Raw genomic sequence first — 17629 nt, forward strand, 5'->3', positions numbered from 1 at the left:
TTATTTAAAAGGAAAAGTTAAAAATTGAGAGGGGGATATAGAAAGAGAGCTCTTCTGTCTACTTGATCACTCCTCAAATGGCTCAAACAGCTTACTCCTCAAAGAACAAGGGCTAGGCCAGATCAAAGTCAAGAGCCTATAGGTATCTCACATGTGTGGCAGGGGTCCAAGCACTCTGGCCACATTCTGCCACTTTCCCAGGTTCATTAGTGGGGAGCTGGATGGAAGTGGACTAGCCAGGACTTGAACTGTTGTTTATGTGGAATGCTGGCAGTGCAAGTGGTAGTTTAACGCACTGTACTGGCTGCTAAAGGTGATTTTTTTTTTTTTTTGCATTTATTTATTTATTTGAAATAATTATATATAAAGAGATCTTCTATCTGCTGATTCATTCTCCAAATGGTCACAATAGACAGAGCAGGGCTTTGAGGAGAGTCTGTCATGAGGTGCAAGGGCCAGTGGTCTTGAGCCATCTCTTACTGCTTTTCAGTCCATAATCAGGGAGCTGGATTGAAAGTGGAGCAGCTGGTATACAAACTGGCACCTATATGGGAAACCAGTGCACATATGGCATGCCATTGTTGCAGGTAGAGGATTAGTGTGCTAATCTACTGTGCCAACCCCAAGCTGATTTTGTAAAAAATACTTTTGTTGCTTCTTACATAGATTTTGTTGTGTATATCAATTTTATTTGTGTATGTAGGTATATTTTTCAAATAACTTTTATTCTTATTTACTCTCCAGCAAACTGAAGACTAAAATGTACTTGGCTCTCCAGTCTTTGGAACAAGATCTATCTAAAATGGCAATTCTGTACTGGTAAGAGAGGCTTAAGGGTCAATTCTGTATGACTTCTCATTTTTTATACAGGAATTTTTAGGATGCTAAGTAATACCTATTTTAAAGATGTGTATTATGTTATAAACACACACATACACATATGTTATACATGGTTGTATATAATTTGCATATCTGTATTATACCGAAATTATACTTCATTTTTTATCCTTTTAAGATTAATTTAGTTATTTATTTGAAAGGCAGGGTGACAGAGGGAGGGAAATCTTCCATATCTTCTGGTTCATTCCCAAATGCCTGCAATAGCTGGGGCTGGGCCAGATTAAAGGCAAGAGCCATGAACTCCATCCAGGTCTCTACTCCAGAGTATATCAGAGTTTCAACTATTTGAGCCATTGCTTGCTGCCTCTTTGGATATGCATTAGCAATTAAGGCTAATGCAGTGGCTCAACCTGGCTCATTCTACACCTCCAAACACCGGGAGCCAATATGGGTGCTGGTTTTGTGCACTGGTTGCTCCATTTTTTTTTTTTTTTTAAAGATTTATTTATTTTCATTACAAAGTCAGATATACAGAGAGGAAGATCTTCTGTCCTAAGTGAGCGCAATGGCCAGTGCTGTGCCATTCTGTAGTCAGGAGCCAGGAACCTCTTCCAGGTCTCCCACACAGGTGCAGGGTCCCTAGGCCCTGGGCCGTCCTCAACTGCCTTCCCAGGCCACAGGCAGGGAGCTGGTTGGGAAGTAGAGCTGCCGGGATTAGAATTGGCATCCATATGGGATCCCAGCATGTTTAAGGCGAGGACTTTAGCCGCTAGGCCACCACGCCAGGCCTGGTTGCTCTATTTTTCATCTAGTTCTCTGCTTATTGCCTGGGAGAATAGAGGAGGATGGTCCAAAGCCCTGGGGTCGCGCCCCCACGTGGGAGACCCAGAAGCTCCTGACACCTGGGTTCGAATAGGCTCAGCTCTGACTGTTGAAGCCATTTGGCGAGGAACCAGTGGATGGCAGATCTTTGTCTTTGTTTCTCCTTAACTCTGTAAATCTCTTTTCCAATGAAAATAAATATCTTTTTTAAAAAAGAAGTTACAATCAGTCACAGAGCATCCAGGACTGAAAGTGACACTCTGATATGCCCTCGGTGCAACAACTCGCACCCATGTATTTTACATCTTAATCATCTCCTTTCCCTTCTCAGATGATGCTTGCATTCAATATGTTGGTTACTGTTTCATGAGTTTTATTGGAAAATGTTTTAATGTTTCAACTTCATCTGATACAAAATAGTTGTAATTTTTGAATATTACATGCTGCTGTGTGATTGGATATAATATCTTTGAAGGTGAAATGGTTTTGCCCTATGCTTTACTACAGAGCAAAGCCTTTGTGATAGTATTAATGACTTTTAAGCACTAACCTCAAGATCACATCTTACACTGAGAAATTCAGGGCTTACATATGCAAACAAACATACATCATTTATCTTATAGGAAAGCCACCAATGCCAGTCCCTTGGATAAGATTCTTCATGGAAGTGTTGGCTATCTTACTCCAAGGAGTGGGGGTATGTGATGCTATTTTGGTTACTTAGAAAAATGTCTAATTTTATTGTAGGGTCATTACTTTTCAGTTGCCTTGGGTTTATAAAGATAGAAACAGGATGAAAACTGTTAGGTGTTTGTGTATTTTGTGATGATTTCTGGGTGTGAACATCTGGGGTTGTTCAAACTATTTCAGTTGTTGGAGGTACACAGATGCTCCCAGAATCAATACTTATAGTATTTTAAAGTTCCTTTAGAGCATTACTTATTTGTGTAACTGCTTTCTGGTTTATAGGTCTATAGAAATGTGCATGTTTTCCTTTATTTAAAACTAACTTGATAAAGCTGCAATGATGAGTTTCATTTTACATAGGCCATTTAATGAACATAAAGTACTATGCTTCTCCCTCTGATCTGCTGGATGATAAGACTGCATCTCCCATCATTTTGCATGAGAATAATGGTAAGACTTTAAAGTAATTGAAGCTGTTTTCCGTTAAAGACTTTTTTTTTTTTAAAACCTTTTTCTTTCTTTTTTTTTTTAATGCAGCACAGAGACAGGTGTATATCTGCTAGTTCACCACTCAAATGCCTGCAGAGGCTGTTAGCTGGAGCTGGGAGCTGGGGACTCGATCAAAGTCTGCACTGAGGGAGCAGGGACCCACCTTCTCGAGTCATTACTGTGCCTCCCAGAGTCTGTATTTGCAGGAAGCTAGAATCAGGAGCAGCAAGTGGTTTTGAACCTGGCTACTTCAGTATGCATGTGGGTGGGCTGTAGGGGTCTTGACATCTAAGCCAAGCGCCAGCTACTTAGTGAATTTTTTTTAAGATTGATTAATTTGAAATATTTTTTTAAAGATTTATTTATTTTCATTACAAAGTCAGATATACAGAGAGGAGGAGAGACAGAGAGGAAGATCTTCCATCCAATGATTCACTCCCCAAGTGAGCACAACGGCCGGTGCTGCGCTGATCCGAAGCCGGGAACCAGGAACCTCTTCCGAGTCTCCCACATGGGTGCAGGGTCCCAAAGCTTTGGACCGTTCTGGACTGCTTTCCCAGGCCACAAGCAGGGAGCTGGCTGGAAAGTGGACCTGCCGGGATTAGAACCAGCGCCGATATGGGATCCCGGGTTTTCAAGGCGAGGACTTTAGCCACTAGGCCACGCCGCCGGGCCCTTAATTTTTTTTTAAGATTGATTAATTAAAAAAAAAACAAAAAAGATTGATTTATTCATTTGAAAGAGAGAGAAAGAGATTAAGATCAATTTTCCATCCTGGTCTCCTACTTGGGTAACAGGGGCTCAAGTACTTGTCCTGCTGCCTTCCCAGTACATTAGCAGGAAGTCGAGTTAGAAATAATATAGTCGGGCCCAGCATAAATATTTTTTAAAATACAGTCAACACAGCAGCTTAATTACTTTTTAATATGTGAAAGGATAGAAAACTTCTGGCTGGAAATGATCACCCTGATTATTTAGTGCTTTAAAGGTAAAGTTAGACAACTTAGTAAAGAACTACAGTAATGTATGTTCTTCTCTGTTTGAACCTAATACGCTGAAACATAATGAGAAATGGCTTTCATACCTCATTTGAACCCTTAATTTTACTCAGTAAGTGTTCCACATCATTATGATCTTACTTAAAAATGCAGTTTAAAGTTTTACAAAATAAATAAGTACTTGTAATGAGCTTTCTTTCCTTGGGCTGTATTGTTTCTTGTGTGTCATTTTATGTACTACAAAAGAAATACTGGTGGTCTAAAAGGTATATTGTAATATTCTAAATTAGGAAGGAGTTACAGTATCAGATATGTAATACAGAAGTCTTTTGTTTGTCTGTTTTAGATTTATTTCATTTATTTGAAAGTGAGAATTAGAAGGGGAAAAACAGATCTTCCATCCACTAGTTTCAAATGAATGCAGTGGTCAAGGCTGTCCAAGACTGAAACCAGGAGCTATGGATTTGATCCAGGTCTCCACATGGATGCAGAGGCCCAAACACTTGGGCCATCTTTCTCTGCTTTCTTGAGTGCATTAATAGGGAGCTAAATTGAAAGTTGAACCTGTGCTTGCATCACTGGCAGTAACATATCCTCAAAGTATAATTCATAATTCAGGTGCCTTTTCTCTCTCTCTCTCTCTCTCTTAAATATGCTGTGATTCCCATAATTTGTGGTAAAGAATATGCTTTTCTGTTTTTCCTATTCCCAGTTCCTCGATCTTTGGGCATGAATGTATCAGTGACAATTGAAGGGACGTCTGCTATGTACAAACTTCCAATTGCACCATTAATTATGGGTTCACATCCAGTTGATAATAAATGGTAAGTTAAACATAATTTTAGGGTATGTGAAGTCCATTTTTCTACCCTAAGTCCAGAATGAAACAAATACATTTTAAAAAATGATTAATTCATTCCTCTTGAAAAGAGTTATGGGGAGTGTGGCACAGAGAGATCTTCCATCCACTGGTTCATTTCCCACATGGCCACAGTGACTAGAGCTGGGCCAGTCTGAAGCTGGGAACCAGGTAGCTTCCTCCAGATTTCCCACATTGATAACAAGGGTCCAACACCTGGGGCCATCGTCGGCTGCCTCCTCAGGGATTCAGCAGAGAGGTGGACTGCAAGTGGAGCAGTTGACACTCGAATTAGTGCTCATATGGGATGCAGATGCCACAGGCAGAGGGAAGAAAGTTCAAAGAATGGTAGATTTTCGACAGACTTTATATGTATGTGTGATACATACATGTCTAAGAATAGGTATTTGCATTTTCCTTTTTCGTATTCAGTCAAAATCCAACCATTGTTCTATGTTTGTTTTGAAGGACTCCCTCCTTCTCCTCAATCACCAGTGCCAACAGTGTTGATCTTCCCGCTTGTTTCTTCCTGAAATTTCCCCAGCCAATCCCAGTATCGAGGGCATTTGTTCAAAAACTACAGAACTGCACAGGTGAGTTTTAGAATTAGGAGCTAATGCTGTTTATATTTTAAGTTTTATTTACTTGAGAAACAGATAAAGAGGTACAGAGAGAATTCCCACCTTCTGGTTGGCTCCCAAAATACCAGCATTAGCCTGTGGCTAGGTTGGTTGGAGTTGGGGCTGAAATGTATACTCCGTTCAGACCTCCTACGCAGGGATGACAGAAACTAAGTCACTTCAGCCAGCAGCACTGCCTGCTAGGGTCTGCATTGGTGGGAAACTGGAGGTAGGAGGGAGAGCACAGGTGTTCTACTCTAGGACTAAGCATCTTAGCCTCTATGCTAAATGTCTGTCTACTCAGTTGTTGCCTGTATGAAAAGGAAACTTTCAACGTCGATTATTGTAGACTCCTTTTAAGTTTTGTAGGTGTCAAAAAACTACTCGTAGGTATAGATGTTATGGTACTTCTTACCAATAAATACAGTGAGTATTTTTTTAATAAATGGTCCAAAGAATTTAGAAATCATGAAGGAAAACTGATCATTTGTGTATTAATGAGGTCACTATTGGTTCTTGCTTTCCCAGGAATTCCATTGTTTGAATCTCAGCCAACCTATGTACCCCTGTATGAACTGATCACTCAGTTTGAACTATCAAAGGACCCTGACCCAATACCTTTGAATCACAACATGCGATTTTATGCTGTAAGTAAGACTCCAAAAAGCTATAATGTAATATGTTGTATTTAGACCCAAGATGAGAAGCCCTTGATAGTTAAACGATTTCCTTTTAAACTCTGCATCATATCTCGTTTTCTCATTTAGGCAAGAAATTACAGAAATTAAAATAAAAAAGAAGTTAAAATTGCTAAAACTTATTGGAAGATAAAGGGCATGAGTTTCCAAGTCAGGAAACAATATTCAATTATTTGTTCAAATTTTGTATCAAGTTTGTAAAATTTAGCAGGTTTATAAATGTGTTGAGAATTCATAATGCTGAATTTTTTTTTTTTTAAGATTTATTTTATTTTTAATTACAAAGTCAGATATACTGAGAGGAGGAGAGATAGAGAGGAAGTGGAGCTGCCGGGATTAGAACCAGCAGCCGTATGGGATCAAGGCGAGGACCTTAGCCACTAGGCCAAGCTGCAGAGCCCAATTCTGAATTCTTTAATTGCCTTGAATTTATTCTGTGAAAAGCCCCAACAGTACCTAAAGAGAAGAAAATGTATAAATTATGAGTTTTAAAAGTCATGCTTCGGCTTAAAAATTGAGTTTTTCATGATAGTCTCAGATGAAAATGATAGTTTCCAACTTCTGTGTTATATAGGGTGTTTTACTTAGAAAAATGCAGGTTTTGTACTAACAGTTTAGAACCCTTTTTAATATAGATTTCTGATGTAATTTTTTCTTTTATTTATATAATAGGCCGAATGGCAGACAGACACATACATCGCATGTGCTACTTCATTTCCCTACTACCCATAGTGGCCTGGAAGCCAGGAATACTGAATTCAGCTGAGTCTCCTGCATGGGTGGCAAGAATACAACTACTTGACCCATGACTGCTGCCTCCCAGGGTGCCCATTAGCAGGCTAGAATCTACAGTGGAACTGGGACTTAAACCCCACCGCTTTGATATGGGAGACTGGCACCACTCTACAGCATCTTAACCACCATTCCAAATGCCCATTCCTGTATTAACTACTAACCCAGAAGCATAGAGCTTTCACTAATTAGGGGTCTGTTCAGCCAAATGAGTAATTGATTAGCATTTATAATATCAGCTGCTCGAAGCATTCACTGTAGAGTTTTATTGTTGAATTTTTTTGAATAGCAGGTTTTTTCCAGGACAGCTTGTGGTGGGAGCACAAAGGATGAGTTAATAAGTACTCTGTGTTGTTCTTTTCACCCAGGCTCTTCCAGGTCAGCAGCACTGCTATTTTCTCAACAAGGATGCTCCTCTTCCAGATGGTCGAAGTCTGCAGGGAACCCTTGTTAGCAAAATCACCTTTCAGCATCCTGGTCGAATTCCTCTTATCCTAAATATAATCAGACACCAAGTTGCCTACAATACCCTAATTGGAAGCTGTGTCAAAAGAACTATTCTGAAAGAAGGTACCGCTTTTCATTTCGATACAGTTAATGAAAGACGGAAACAGACTGCAGTGGAGCTTTTGTTGTTTTTGAGTTAATTTAAATTTATTTTTTTTAAAAAAAAGATTTACTTTTATTGGAAAGGCAGAGTTACACATACAGAGATAGAGAGAGAGATATCTGTACACTGGTTCACTCCCCAAATGGCCTGACCTGAACTGGTACAAGAAGCCAGGAGTTTCTTACGGTCTCCCACATAGGTACAATAACTTAGTCCACCCTGTGCCGATTTCCCACGCCATTAGCAAGGAGCTAGGTTGGAAGTAGAACAGCTAGGACTATAACTGGTGCCCATATGGGATGTCTGCTGCAACTGGAGGCTTGCTATACCACAACATCAGGCACTTAATTGATTATTATTATTTTTTTAAGGTATTATTTTTGGGCCCAGTGCACTAGCCTCGTGGCTGAAGTCCTCACTTTGCATGCACTGGGGTCCCATATGGGCACTGATTCTAATGCTGGCAGCACAGCTTCCCATCCAGCTGCCTGCTTGTGGCCTGGGCAAGCAGTTGAGAATGGCCCAATGCCTGGCTTCGGTTAAGCACAGCTCCAACCATTGCAGCCGCTTGGGGAGTGAATCAATGGATGGAAGATCTTCCTCTCTGTCTCTCCTCCTCTCTGTATATCTGACTTTGCAGTAAAAATAAATCTTAAAATTAAAAAAAAAATCTTAAAAATAAATGAGGCAGTAATACCAGAGAGTAGCATCATTCCGGAAAGATAAATTAGGATAGGTCTTTCATGGAAAAATAGAAATTTTTTATAAATGAAATCTTTGAGTTGGATTATTGACATATAGCATACATAAACAATGAATCTTTGCCTGTTTTAACCCTGGAATTGACCCACGTGGCTTCACTGCATCTAAAAAAATGAATTTACATAGGGTAAAGAGCTAATCCTATAGAAATGTATGCTGTTCCCCTAAGAAACTGTGATCCTGTGTCTTGGCTGCCGGAATCTTCAGTCCAGCAGCCTATGATGATGGTTAGGTACATAGGTGTATTTGACTTGAATATACTTCATCATTTTAGAGGGTCGCGTCTGCTTAGTTACGGTCTGTGTAGCTAAAAGCTTGGGACAGTGATAGAGAGCAGGGCTGAGGACAGGGGTTGTTCAGGTTTGCTTATGAAACATTTCTGCCATTTTTGTTTTCAGGATTCACTTTCTCTTTTTTTTTTTTTTTCAAAGATTTATTCATTTTATTACAGCCAGATATACACAGAGGAGGAGAGACAGAGAGAAAGAGCTTCCATCTGATGATTCACTCCCCAAGTGAGCCGCATGCGCGCCGATCCGAAGCTGGGAACCTGGAACCTCTTCCGGGTCTCCCACGCGGGTGCAGGGTCCCAAGGCATTGGGCCATCCTCGACTGCTTTCCCAGGCCACAAGCAGGGAGCTGGATGGGAAGTGGACTGTCGGGATTAGAACCGGCAGCCCATATGGGATCCCGGGGCTTTCAAGGCGAGGACTTTAGCTGCTAGGCCACGCTGCCGGGCCCCAGGATTCACTTTCAAAGCAGTGTATTAATAGCTAGCAAAACCTCCAGTCTTAGAGATTATACCTCTTCATGTAGAAAATGGAAAGTTTTGTGTGTGTGTGTTTTTTTTTTTTTTTAATTCTTGTTCTGGAGAAATTTGTAATACATTGGCAATTCCTTGTATTCCTTCTGTCTGTGGATAATGAAGTCAGGTTTTCCTGTGTGAAAGCTTAGAATTTTTGAGGGATAGAATTTCCCATTATATACATAAGGATAATTATTTATTTCAATCTTCCATTTGATCGACTGTTTTGTTATCTTTTTTTTATTGCCTTTTAGATTCTCCCGGGCTCCTCCAGTTTGAAGTGTGTCCTCTCTCAGAGTCACGTTTTAGCGTATCTTTCCAGCACCCTGTGAATGACTCCTTGGTGTGTGGTGAGTTAAGTGGGTGGCTGACACTCCGTATATCTTTTTTGGAAAGTCATAAACTGTATCTATCCTAGATATTCCCTATGTATTTTGTCTTTCAGTTGTGATGGATGTGCAGGACTCAACCCATGTGAGCTGTAAACTTTACAAGGGGCTGTCAGATGCACTTATCTGCACAGATGACTTCATTGCCAAAGTTGTTCAAAGGTAGCTCTGGCCCTTCATCCAAATCCCAGTAAGAGATGTGTGAAGAATGTATTAGAGTGGTTAAAAAGCATTTAGTCATTGCTTTGAATTCATGTGTCATATTCTCAGATTCAAAAGTGACATGAGTTTTGGTATTTTTTAAATCAGTGTGAGAGTAACAGGAGTTAAGGTAGGTAACTTCAATCTTGGTGTTAGGGTTCTTTAAAGTAGCAAAGTCTAGGCTGCAATGTTTCAAAAAGGTTACCCTTTTTTTGTGATTTTCTTAACAGATGTAGCATATTAGATGGCAGTATGCCAGATGATGTTTAAGCTGCTCAACTGCCCCGATATTGCTATGTAATGTTGAGATTTTTTTGTAAATGGGTTTTGTTGGAATACTAGTGTTTTCATATGTGTGTGTGTGTTTGTGTATGTGTCAGAGTACAAGCTAAGTTGGCAGAGTAGATGGATAGAACATACAATCTTATAAACTTTAAAATAATACTTTCTGGATCTATAAGATGGTTTCCTGACCTTTTTTGGGGAAATATTTTTGCCTATATGTTTATAAATACATATTTAAGAAAATTGCTTTGCTTTAAATAAACAAGCTTTTACAATAACAGTGGTAGTGCTTTTCATAACATTGTGACTTTTTGTTGATCTAAACCATTAAATTTTAGAGCTTGTTGAGTAAAGAAATTTATCTAGTGGCTCCTTAGTTAAAATAAATCATTTATTCCTTCAATTACTATGTATCCCACAAAGAAAACTTTTTAACTGAGTTTCATGATTACTAATTTTCTTTTACTTCAAAATGAAGTATAAGTATTTGGATTCTTATTTATCGTTTGCTTTTAGTGTTTCTTTTATAAGATTAATGATCACCTACTCAGTCTAATTCTTTTGGGATGTATTTACTTAAACTTCTGCTATTAGAGTCATCTTTGCCTTTCAGATTTCTTGCTTTAATTGAAAACTGCAGCAAGCCTCCGGTGGCTTATCTAAGTCTTGGGCAAAATTATAACCTCTGTTCCAAAATCAAAAACTGGTTTCCTTCAGTAAGTGGTGATATTGAAAGCTTTGTTGTTTGCATTTTATCTTTTAGGTGTATGTCCATCCCAGTGACGATGAGAGCTATTCGGAGGAAAGCTGAAACCATTCAGGCCGACACCCCAGCACTGTCCCTCATTGCAGAGACAGTTGAAGACATGGTGAAAAAGAACCTGCCCCCGGCTAGCAGCCCAGGGTATGGCATGACCACAGGCAACAACCCAATGAGTGGTACCACTACACCAACCAACACCTTTCCGGGGGGTCCCATTACCACCTTGTTTAATATGAGCATGAGCATCAAAGATCGGCATGAGTCGGTGGGCCATGGGGAGGACTTCAGCAAGGTATCTCAGAACCCAATTCTTACCAGTTTGTTGCAAATCACAGGGAACGGGGGGTCTACCATTGGCTCGAGTCCGACCCCTCCTCATCACACGCCGCCACCTGTCTCTTCGATGGCCGGCAACACCAAGAACCACCCGATGCTCATGAACCTTCTTAAAGATAATCCTGCCCAGGATTTCTCAACCCTTTATGGAAGCAGCCCTTTAGAAAGGCAGAACTCCTCTTCCGGCTCACCCCGGATGGAAATGTGTTCAGGGAGTAACAAGACCAAGAAGAAGAAGTCATCAAGATTACCACCTGATAAACCTAAGCACCAGACTGAAGATGACTTTCAGAGGGAACTATTTTCAATGGATGTTGACTCACAGAATCCTATCTTTGATGTCAATATGACAGCCGACACACTGGACACACCGCACATCACTCCAGCCCCAAGCCAGTGTAGTACTCCCCCAACAACTTATCCTCAACCAGTACCTCACCCCCAACCCAGTATTCAAAGGATGGTCCGCCTGTCCAGTTCAGACAGCATTGGCCCAGATGTTACTGATATCCTTTCAGACATTGCAGAAGAAGCCTCTAAGCTTCCCAGCACTAGTGATGATTGCCCACCCATTGGCACCCCTGTTCGTGATTCTTCAAGCTCTGCGCATTCTCAGAATGCCCTCTTTGATTCTGATGTCTTTCAAACTAATAATAATGAAAATCCGTATACTGATCCGGCTGATCTTATTGCAGATGCTGCTGGTAGCCCCAGTAGCGATTCACCTACCAATCATTTTTTTCCTGATGGAGTAGATTTCAATCCTGATTTATTGAACAGTCAGAGCCAAAGTGGTTTTGGAGAAGAATATTTCGATGAAAGCAGCCAAAGTGGGGACAATGATGATTTCAAAGGATTTGCATCTCAGGCCCTGAATACTCTGGGGGTGCCAATGCTTGGAGGTGATAATGGGGAAACAAAGTTTAAAGGCAACAGCCAAGCTGACACAGTTGATTTCAGTATTATATCAGTAGCTGGTAAGGCACTGGGTCCTGCAGATCTTATGGAGCATCACAGTGGTAGTCAGAGTCCTTTATTAGCCACTGGGGACTTAGGGAAAGACAAGACTCAAAAGAGAATAAAAGAAGGCAATGGCACCAGTAATAGCAGTCTCCCAGGCCCGGGATTAGACAGTAAACCTGGGAAACGCAGTCGGACTCCTTCTAATGACGGGAAGAGCAAAGATAAACCACCAAAGCGGAAGAAGGCAGACACAGAAGGAAAGTCCCCATCTCACAGTTCTTCTAATCGACCTTTTACCCCACCTACCAGTACAGGTGGATCCAAATCTCCTGGCAGTTCAGGAAGATCTCAGACTCCCCCAGGTGTTGCCACACCACCCATTCCCAAAATCACTATTCAGATTCCTAAGGGAACGGTGATGGTGGGAAAGCCTTCCTCTCACAGTCAGTATACCAGCAGCGGGTCTGTGTCTTCCTCAGGCAGCAAGAGCCACCATAGCCATTCTTCCTCCTCCTCTTCCTTGTCTTCTGCTTCCACCTCAGGCAAGATGAAAAGCAGTAAATCAGAAGGTGCATCAAGTTCCAAGTTAAGTGGCAGTATGTACTCTACCCAAGGGTCTTCTGGATCTGGTCAGTCCAAAAACTCATCCCAGTCTGGGGGGAAGCCAGGATCCTCTCCCATTACAAAGCATGGGCTAAGTAGCAGCTCCAGCAGCACCAAGATGAAACCTCAAGGGAAGCCATCATCACTTATGAATCCCTCTTTAAGCAAACCAAACATATCCCCTTCCCACTCAAGGCCACCTGGGAGCTCTGATAAGCTCTCTTCTCCAATGAAGCCTGTTCCTGGAACTCCCCCATCTAAAGCCAAGTCCCCTATCAGTTCAGGTTCTGGTGGTTCTCATATTTCTGGAAGTAGTTCAAGCTCTGGCATGAAGTCATCTTCAGGGTTAGGATCCTCAGGCTCATTATCCCAAAAAACTCCCCCCTCATCTAATTCTTGTACAGCATCTTCAGCCTCCTTTTCCTCAAGTGGATCTTCCATGTCATCTTCTCAGAACCAACATGGGAGTTCTAAAGGGAAGTCTCCCAGCAGAAATAAGAAGCCGTCTTTGACAGCTGTCATAGATAAACTGAAGCATGGAGTTGTCACCAGTGGCCCTGGGAGTGAAGATCCAATGGATGGCCAGATGGCAGTAAGCACCAATTCTTCCAGCCATCCCATGTCCTCCAAACATAACATGTCAGGAGGAGAGTTCCAGGGCAAGCGTGAAAAAAGTGATAAAGACAAATCAAAGGCTTCCACATCAGGGGGCTCAGTGGATTCTTCTAAGAAGACTTCAGAGTCAAAAAATGTGGGGAGCACGGGGGTAGCAAAAATCATCATTAGCAAGCACGACGGAGGCTCCCCCAGCATTAAAGCCAAAGTGACACTGCAGAAACCTGGGGAGAGCAGTGGAGAAGGGCTCAGGCCTCAGATGGCCTCTTCCAAAAACTATGGCTCTCCACTCATCAGTGGTTCCACTCCAAAGCATGAGCGTGGCTCTCCCAGCCATAGTAAGTCACCAGCATATACTCCCCAGAATCTGGACAGTGAAAGTGAGTCTGGCTCCTCTATAGCAGAGAAGTCGTATCAGAACAGTCCCAGCTCAGATGACGGCATCCGACCACTCCCAGAATACAGCACAGAGAAGCACAAGAAGCACAAAAAAGACAAGAAGAAAGTCAAAGACAAAGACAGGGACCGGGACAAAGACCGAGACAAGAAGAAATCTCATAGCATCAAGCCAGAGAGTTGGTCTAAATCACCAATTTCTTCAGACCAGTCCTTGTCTATGACAAGTAACACAATCTTATCTGCAGACAGGCCCTCAAGGCTCAGCCCTGACTTTATGATTGGAGAGGAAGATGACGATCTCATGGATGTAGCCCTGATTGGCAATTAGGAACCTTGTTTTCCAAAACAAACATAGCCAGAGAAAAATAACAGGTTTATAGAAAACCACCACCAGGAATGAGACAGACAGTTCTGATATTTAAGAATCCAACGTGACATGGCTTTAACACTAAGCTGGGTGAATTTATACAGGCATATTCAGACCCTACTAAAGAGACCACACCACAGGGTTTGAGTCTGGTTTTCAAGAATATCTCATTCCTTTTCCAGAAAGAAAAAACTTAAAATATTTGCTTAAGGAAGGGGGGAGGGTGGGAAGGGGATGGGAAGGATTCAAGGAGAGGGAAGGGTATGAAAACAGTTTCGTGGGAAATATTCATATATATTTTTCTCCCTTTTTCCATTTTTAGGCCACGTTTTAAACTCATTTTAGTGCATGTATTTGAAGGGCTGGGCAGAAAATGAAAAAGCAATACATTCCTTGATGCATTTGCATAAAGGTGTTTCATCTTTATTTTGGTAGTTGTCCATTTGAGGCATGGGCAAATGAAGGACTTGGGACATTTTGGACACTTCAGTAATGTTCAGTGTCTGTCTTAGGAGTGACTGGGGGAGGGAAGAAGATTTTAGCTATTTATTTGTAATATTTTGACCCTTAATCTGTTTGGTTTTTATACAGTGTTTCTTTCTAAATCTATGAAGTTTAGGGTTCAAAATCATGGGAGGCAGAAGAGCAAGGCATATTTGATAGTAGGGAGCTTGCAGCTTGTGCTGACAGGGTCACATCAAGCCCAGGCAGATTAGTCAGGACCTGCCTTTGGAGTTACATAGAGAAACCAAAATGGTATTTTTATTTTAGTACTTTTGCTAGGCTTCAGACATCACAGGAATATTATGAGGTACCTTCCTGTGGAGGTATTGCTTTATAATTTTTTCACTAAAAAAAAAAGCTGGGGTGGCTTTTAGGGATATAAACATGTTTTCAGGTGAGTAAGGTTAGTGAGTAAGCCTTCCTGACTCAGTGACATTACAGAGTTAATAGTTCTCCGAGTTCCACAATGTGCCAAAAGTGTGCATCCCAGCATTTTGTTTGCAGGAGAACTGTTGCCATTCCTATGAGCTGGGCTTCTTGTCTCTCTTCATCACAAGGAAGGAGTCCAGATTTTATGTACCCTGAGATTAAAACAGTGAAAATTTTGCAGCCATAGTTCACTTAAACCAATTTCAAGCTCACTTGAATTAATGGGGCCTGGAATACTAGGTGAGCATGAAGATAAACCCTTGCTACTATGTAGCAACACAGTGGGACCTTTTTGGATAACTAGGTCTGAGTCTGGATTCTGGGGGACATCAATAAGAAGCCCTTCTCCTTAAATATTGAAATCCAGGAGACCGTTTTAAGTGCAACACAACTTCTCAGTATTTGGAGGGTCCTCTCAAAATTCTGCGGCCTTACTTTGATTTTGACACCTGCACTGTGCCATTCCTGATGATTCCATTCAGGATCTGTATCAGTGGGATGGGGCCTAGTACCCAGCACACTCTTCTGGATTAAAAAAAAAAAAGCCAGGTGATTCCTACGTGTTTGTGTGTGTCATAAAATGGAGTGACTTCATCAGATATGGAAGATTTTTATATTGAGGTCTTTCTGCAGGTTGGATTAGCATAGAGTTGGAAAATCAGCTTTGGCTCTCTTTCCTGACTCTCGTTTCCTCTGGTGTTCTCCCCTTTCTGGCCATCAGCTCTCAACAACTCTGCCACTTTTGTGTCCCAAGGTAATAAAACAAGTAGGAAACAAAACATTTCAAAGTGGAGCAAGAAAAGTTATCAGTTACCATATCAGAGTCAAATATCTTTGGGGGACACTAAGGTGATACCAGAGTGCTTTATCTTGTGATGCTGATCCAGTAGCAACCTCTGACATGCAACCAGGTTGGATATCTCACAAGTCTGTCACCCAGTTTTGAATCCTGTCCCATTGGTTTTTGCAGGGGAAAAAAAAGTTACATGGTTTTTTAAGTTTGTTCTGGGTGGGGAATGTACTGTATAATATCAGGGGCTCAGCTCCCCTAAGCTGAGCCAGCAAATACCAAAATGAGTAAACTGGGAAGCTTTTTTCTCTCTTTCTGTCTTCATCCCAGATCAAAGAATCCCGAGGTAGGATCTGGATGAAGGATAAGCCCCTGAATTGTCGATGGGCACACCCCACACACTGACCAAGCATCTGAACTTGCTTAACAGGGAGCCGGGGCTAAACTGCTTCACCCTGCCTGAGAACCAGGGAGCACTGCATTTCTCCACAGGGTGGAGGAGAAGAGGCAGAATAAAGCAAGCCTGGGACACCTCCCTCCTGTCTAGGTGTACTCATTCTCCTGTGTCAAAAGACGGCAAGGACTCATGTCAACTCGTAGTCAACTGCTACCTATCTTCTGCTGCTGTGTCTTATGTTGTTAGTTTGACCTGATTTGTGTTTTGGCTTTATATTAGGGGTTCTTGGTCAAAACCTGCTCTGATGTACATGAAGATTTCAGATTCAAATTCAGTGTGTCTTAAAACAAGTATTAGAGGTGGGGGTGGGGAGAAGCTGGATAATTGCCAAAACCAGGGTGATGACTTTTCGATTTTCCTCCTTCAGGCCTAACTCTGAAAATCTAGTGCAGCAATATCATGAAATCTCAGAAGCCCTTTCAGAGAACCAGTGAATCATACAGCATCCACTTAAAGCAGATGTCAGTATAGGAAACAACCACTGGGAAATCACACTGTATTTTTTTTTTTCCATTTCTGTTCCTACCTCCCATTGCTACTATTTTTTTTTTTTTTTTGAGGGGCAGGATATTTGTAACATCTCGGAAGTTAGATTGGGAACCATACTCTGCTATTAAGAGCTGAGTGTTGAATTTAGAGGAAGAATGTACATTAGCAGCTGGCGAGGGGCTTTTTAAAAAGCATCTTTTGTTTTCTGTGTGTATGGACGTTCTGTAAATATCTGGGGTTTTTCATTTTTTTTTCAAAGTAGACAAAATCTGTTTGTGGGATCCCCCCCTGAAACATTACAAAACTGTTTATTTACATGCAAATAAATTTCTTTGAGATAAAAAGTAATATGACCACGTGTAATGAAATTTTAACCTTCAGATAGTTTTTTTTGTGTTCAACTTTTAAAAAAAAATTAAGCACAAAAGGAAAAGTAAATGTCTCTCCTGAGTACTTGAAATGGGTACAGTGGAATGGAAAACTGATAGACCTGTGCAAGAGTTTTCTTATTTTGGTGTGGCAGTTACTGCCAAAGTTGGCAGTTCCTTGGGAAGGAGACTGAAGTAAAGCAAAATAGTGAAAACATGTGGGACAGAAGAATAACACCTAGGCCCAGTTTTGTGGGCCTGAGTGAGTTTTCGGGAGCCAGGTTCTTTACTTAGGGAGTACATTCTAGGATTTAAAAAGAAAAAAAAGTTTTTTAAGGGTTGAGTATTAAGATTTCCAGTCAAAGCAATGCTTTTCTTAAAATATCTGCAGCACACTCTTACATACAGTTGATTTCTCAGATTCGCAACAAGCCATTCACTGAAACTATTAAAGTGGGTGTGAAGACATACAGTTAGAAGCAGTCCTGGTACCATGACAGCTGGAATTTATGATGCAGTTTTCCTGCCTGGAACATGATCATGCACTCTTTCTGCTCTTTGTAGGGACAACTCTGGATTATTCCTTAACTCCTTGAGCTCTAAGCTCTGAGGCCTTGAAGGCCAGGAGTTGTCAAACTATTAAAGTACGATGACACAGAGGCCAAAGCAGAAGAACGTCACGGTTTCCA

The 17629-nt window shown here is 41.3% G+C and overlaps 1 protein-coding gene across 3 annotated transcripts in view; it reads left to right on the forward strand.

The window, feature by feature from the left end:
* Window positions 1-16920, forward strand: part of MED1 (mediator complex subunit 1) — a 34257-nt gene extending 17337 nt beyond the window's left edge. Inside the window, exons 8-18 of one of the 3 annotated variants that reach the window (XM_058676684.1) lie at window positions 745-819; window positions 2286-2359; window positions 2710-2799; window positions 4549-4660; window positions 5164-5288; window positions 5844-5962; window positions 7174-7375; window positions 9237-9332; window positions 9428-9533; window positions 10621-10761; window positions 10956-11220. In XM_058676684.1, coding sequence (XP_058532667.1) covers window positions 745-819; window positions 2286-2359; window positions 2710-2799; window positions 4549-4660; window positions 5164-5288; window positions 5844-5962; window positions 7174-7375; window positions 9237-9332; window positions 9428-9533; window positions 10621-10761; window positions 10956-11070 — 1255 coding nt within the window. In that variant the 3' untranslated portion in view covers window positions 11071-11220. Of the gene's footprint in view, window positions 1-744; window positions 820-2285; window positions 2360-2709; window positions 2800-4548; window positions 4661-5163; window positions 5289-5843; window positions 5963-7173; window positions 7376-9236; window positions 9333-9427; window positions 9534-10620 lie in introns of all 3 variants that reach the window. The other 2 variants (XM_058676681.1, XM_058676682.1) reach the window with 2 other exon arrangements.
* The last annotated feature ends 709 nt before the right edge of the window (window positions 16921-17629 follow it).

This window comes from Ochotona princeps, chromosome 17 (assembly GCF_030435755.1).
Source record: "Ochotona princeps isolate mOchPri1 chromosome 17, mOchPri1.hap1, whole genome shotgun sequence".
Lineage (NCBI taxonomy): Eukaryota > Metazoa > Chordata > Mammalia > Lagomorpha > Ochotonidae > Ochotona > Ochotona princeps.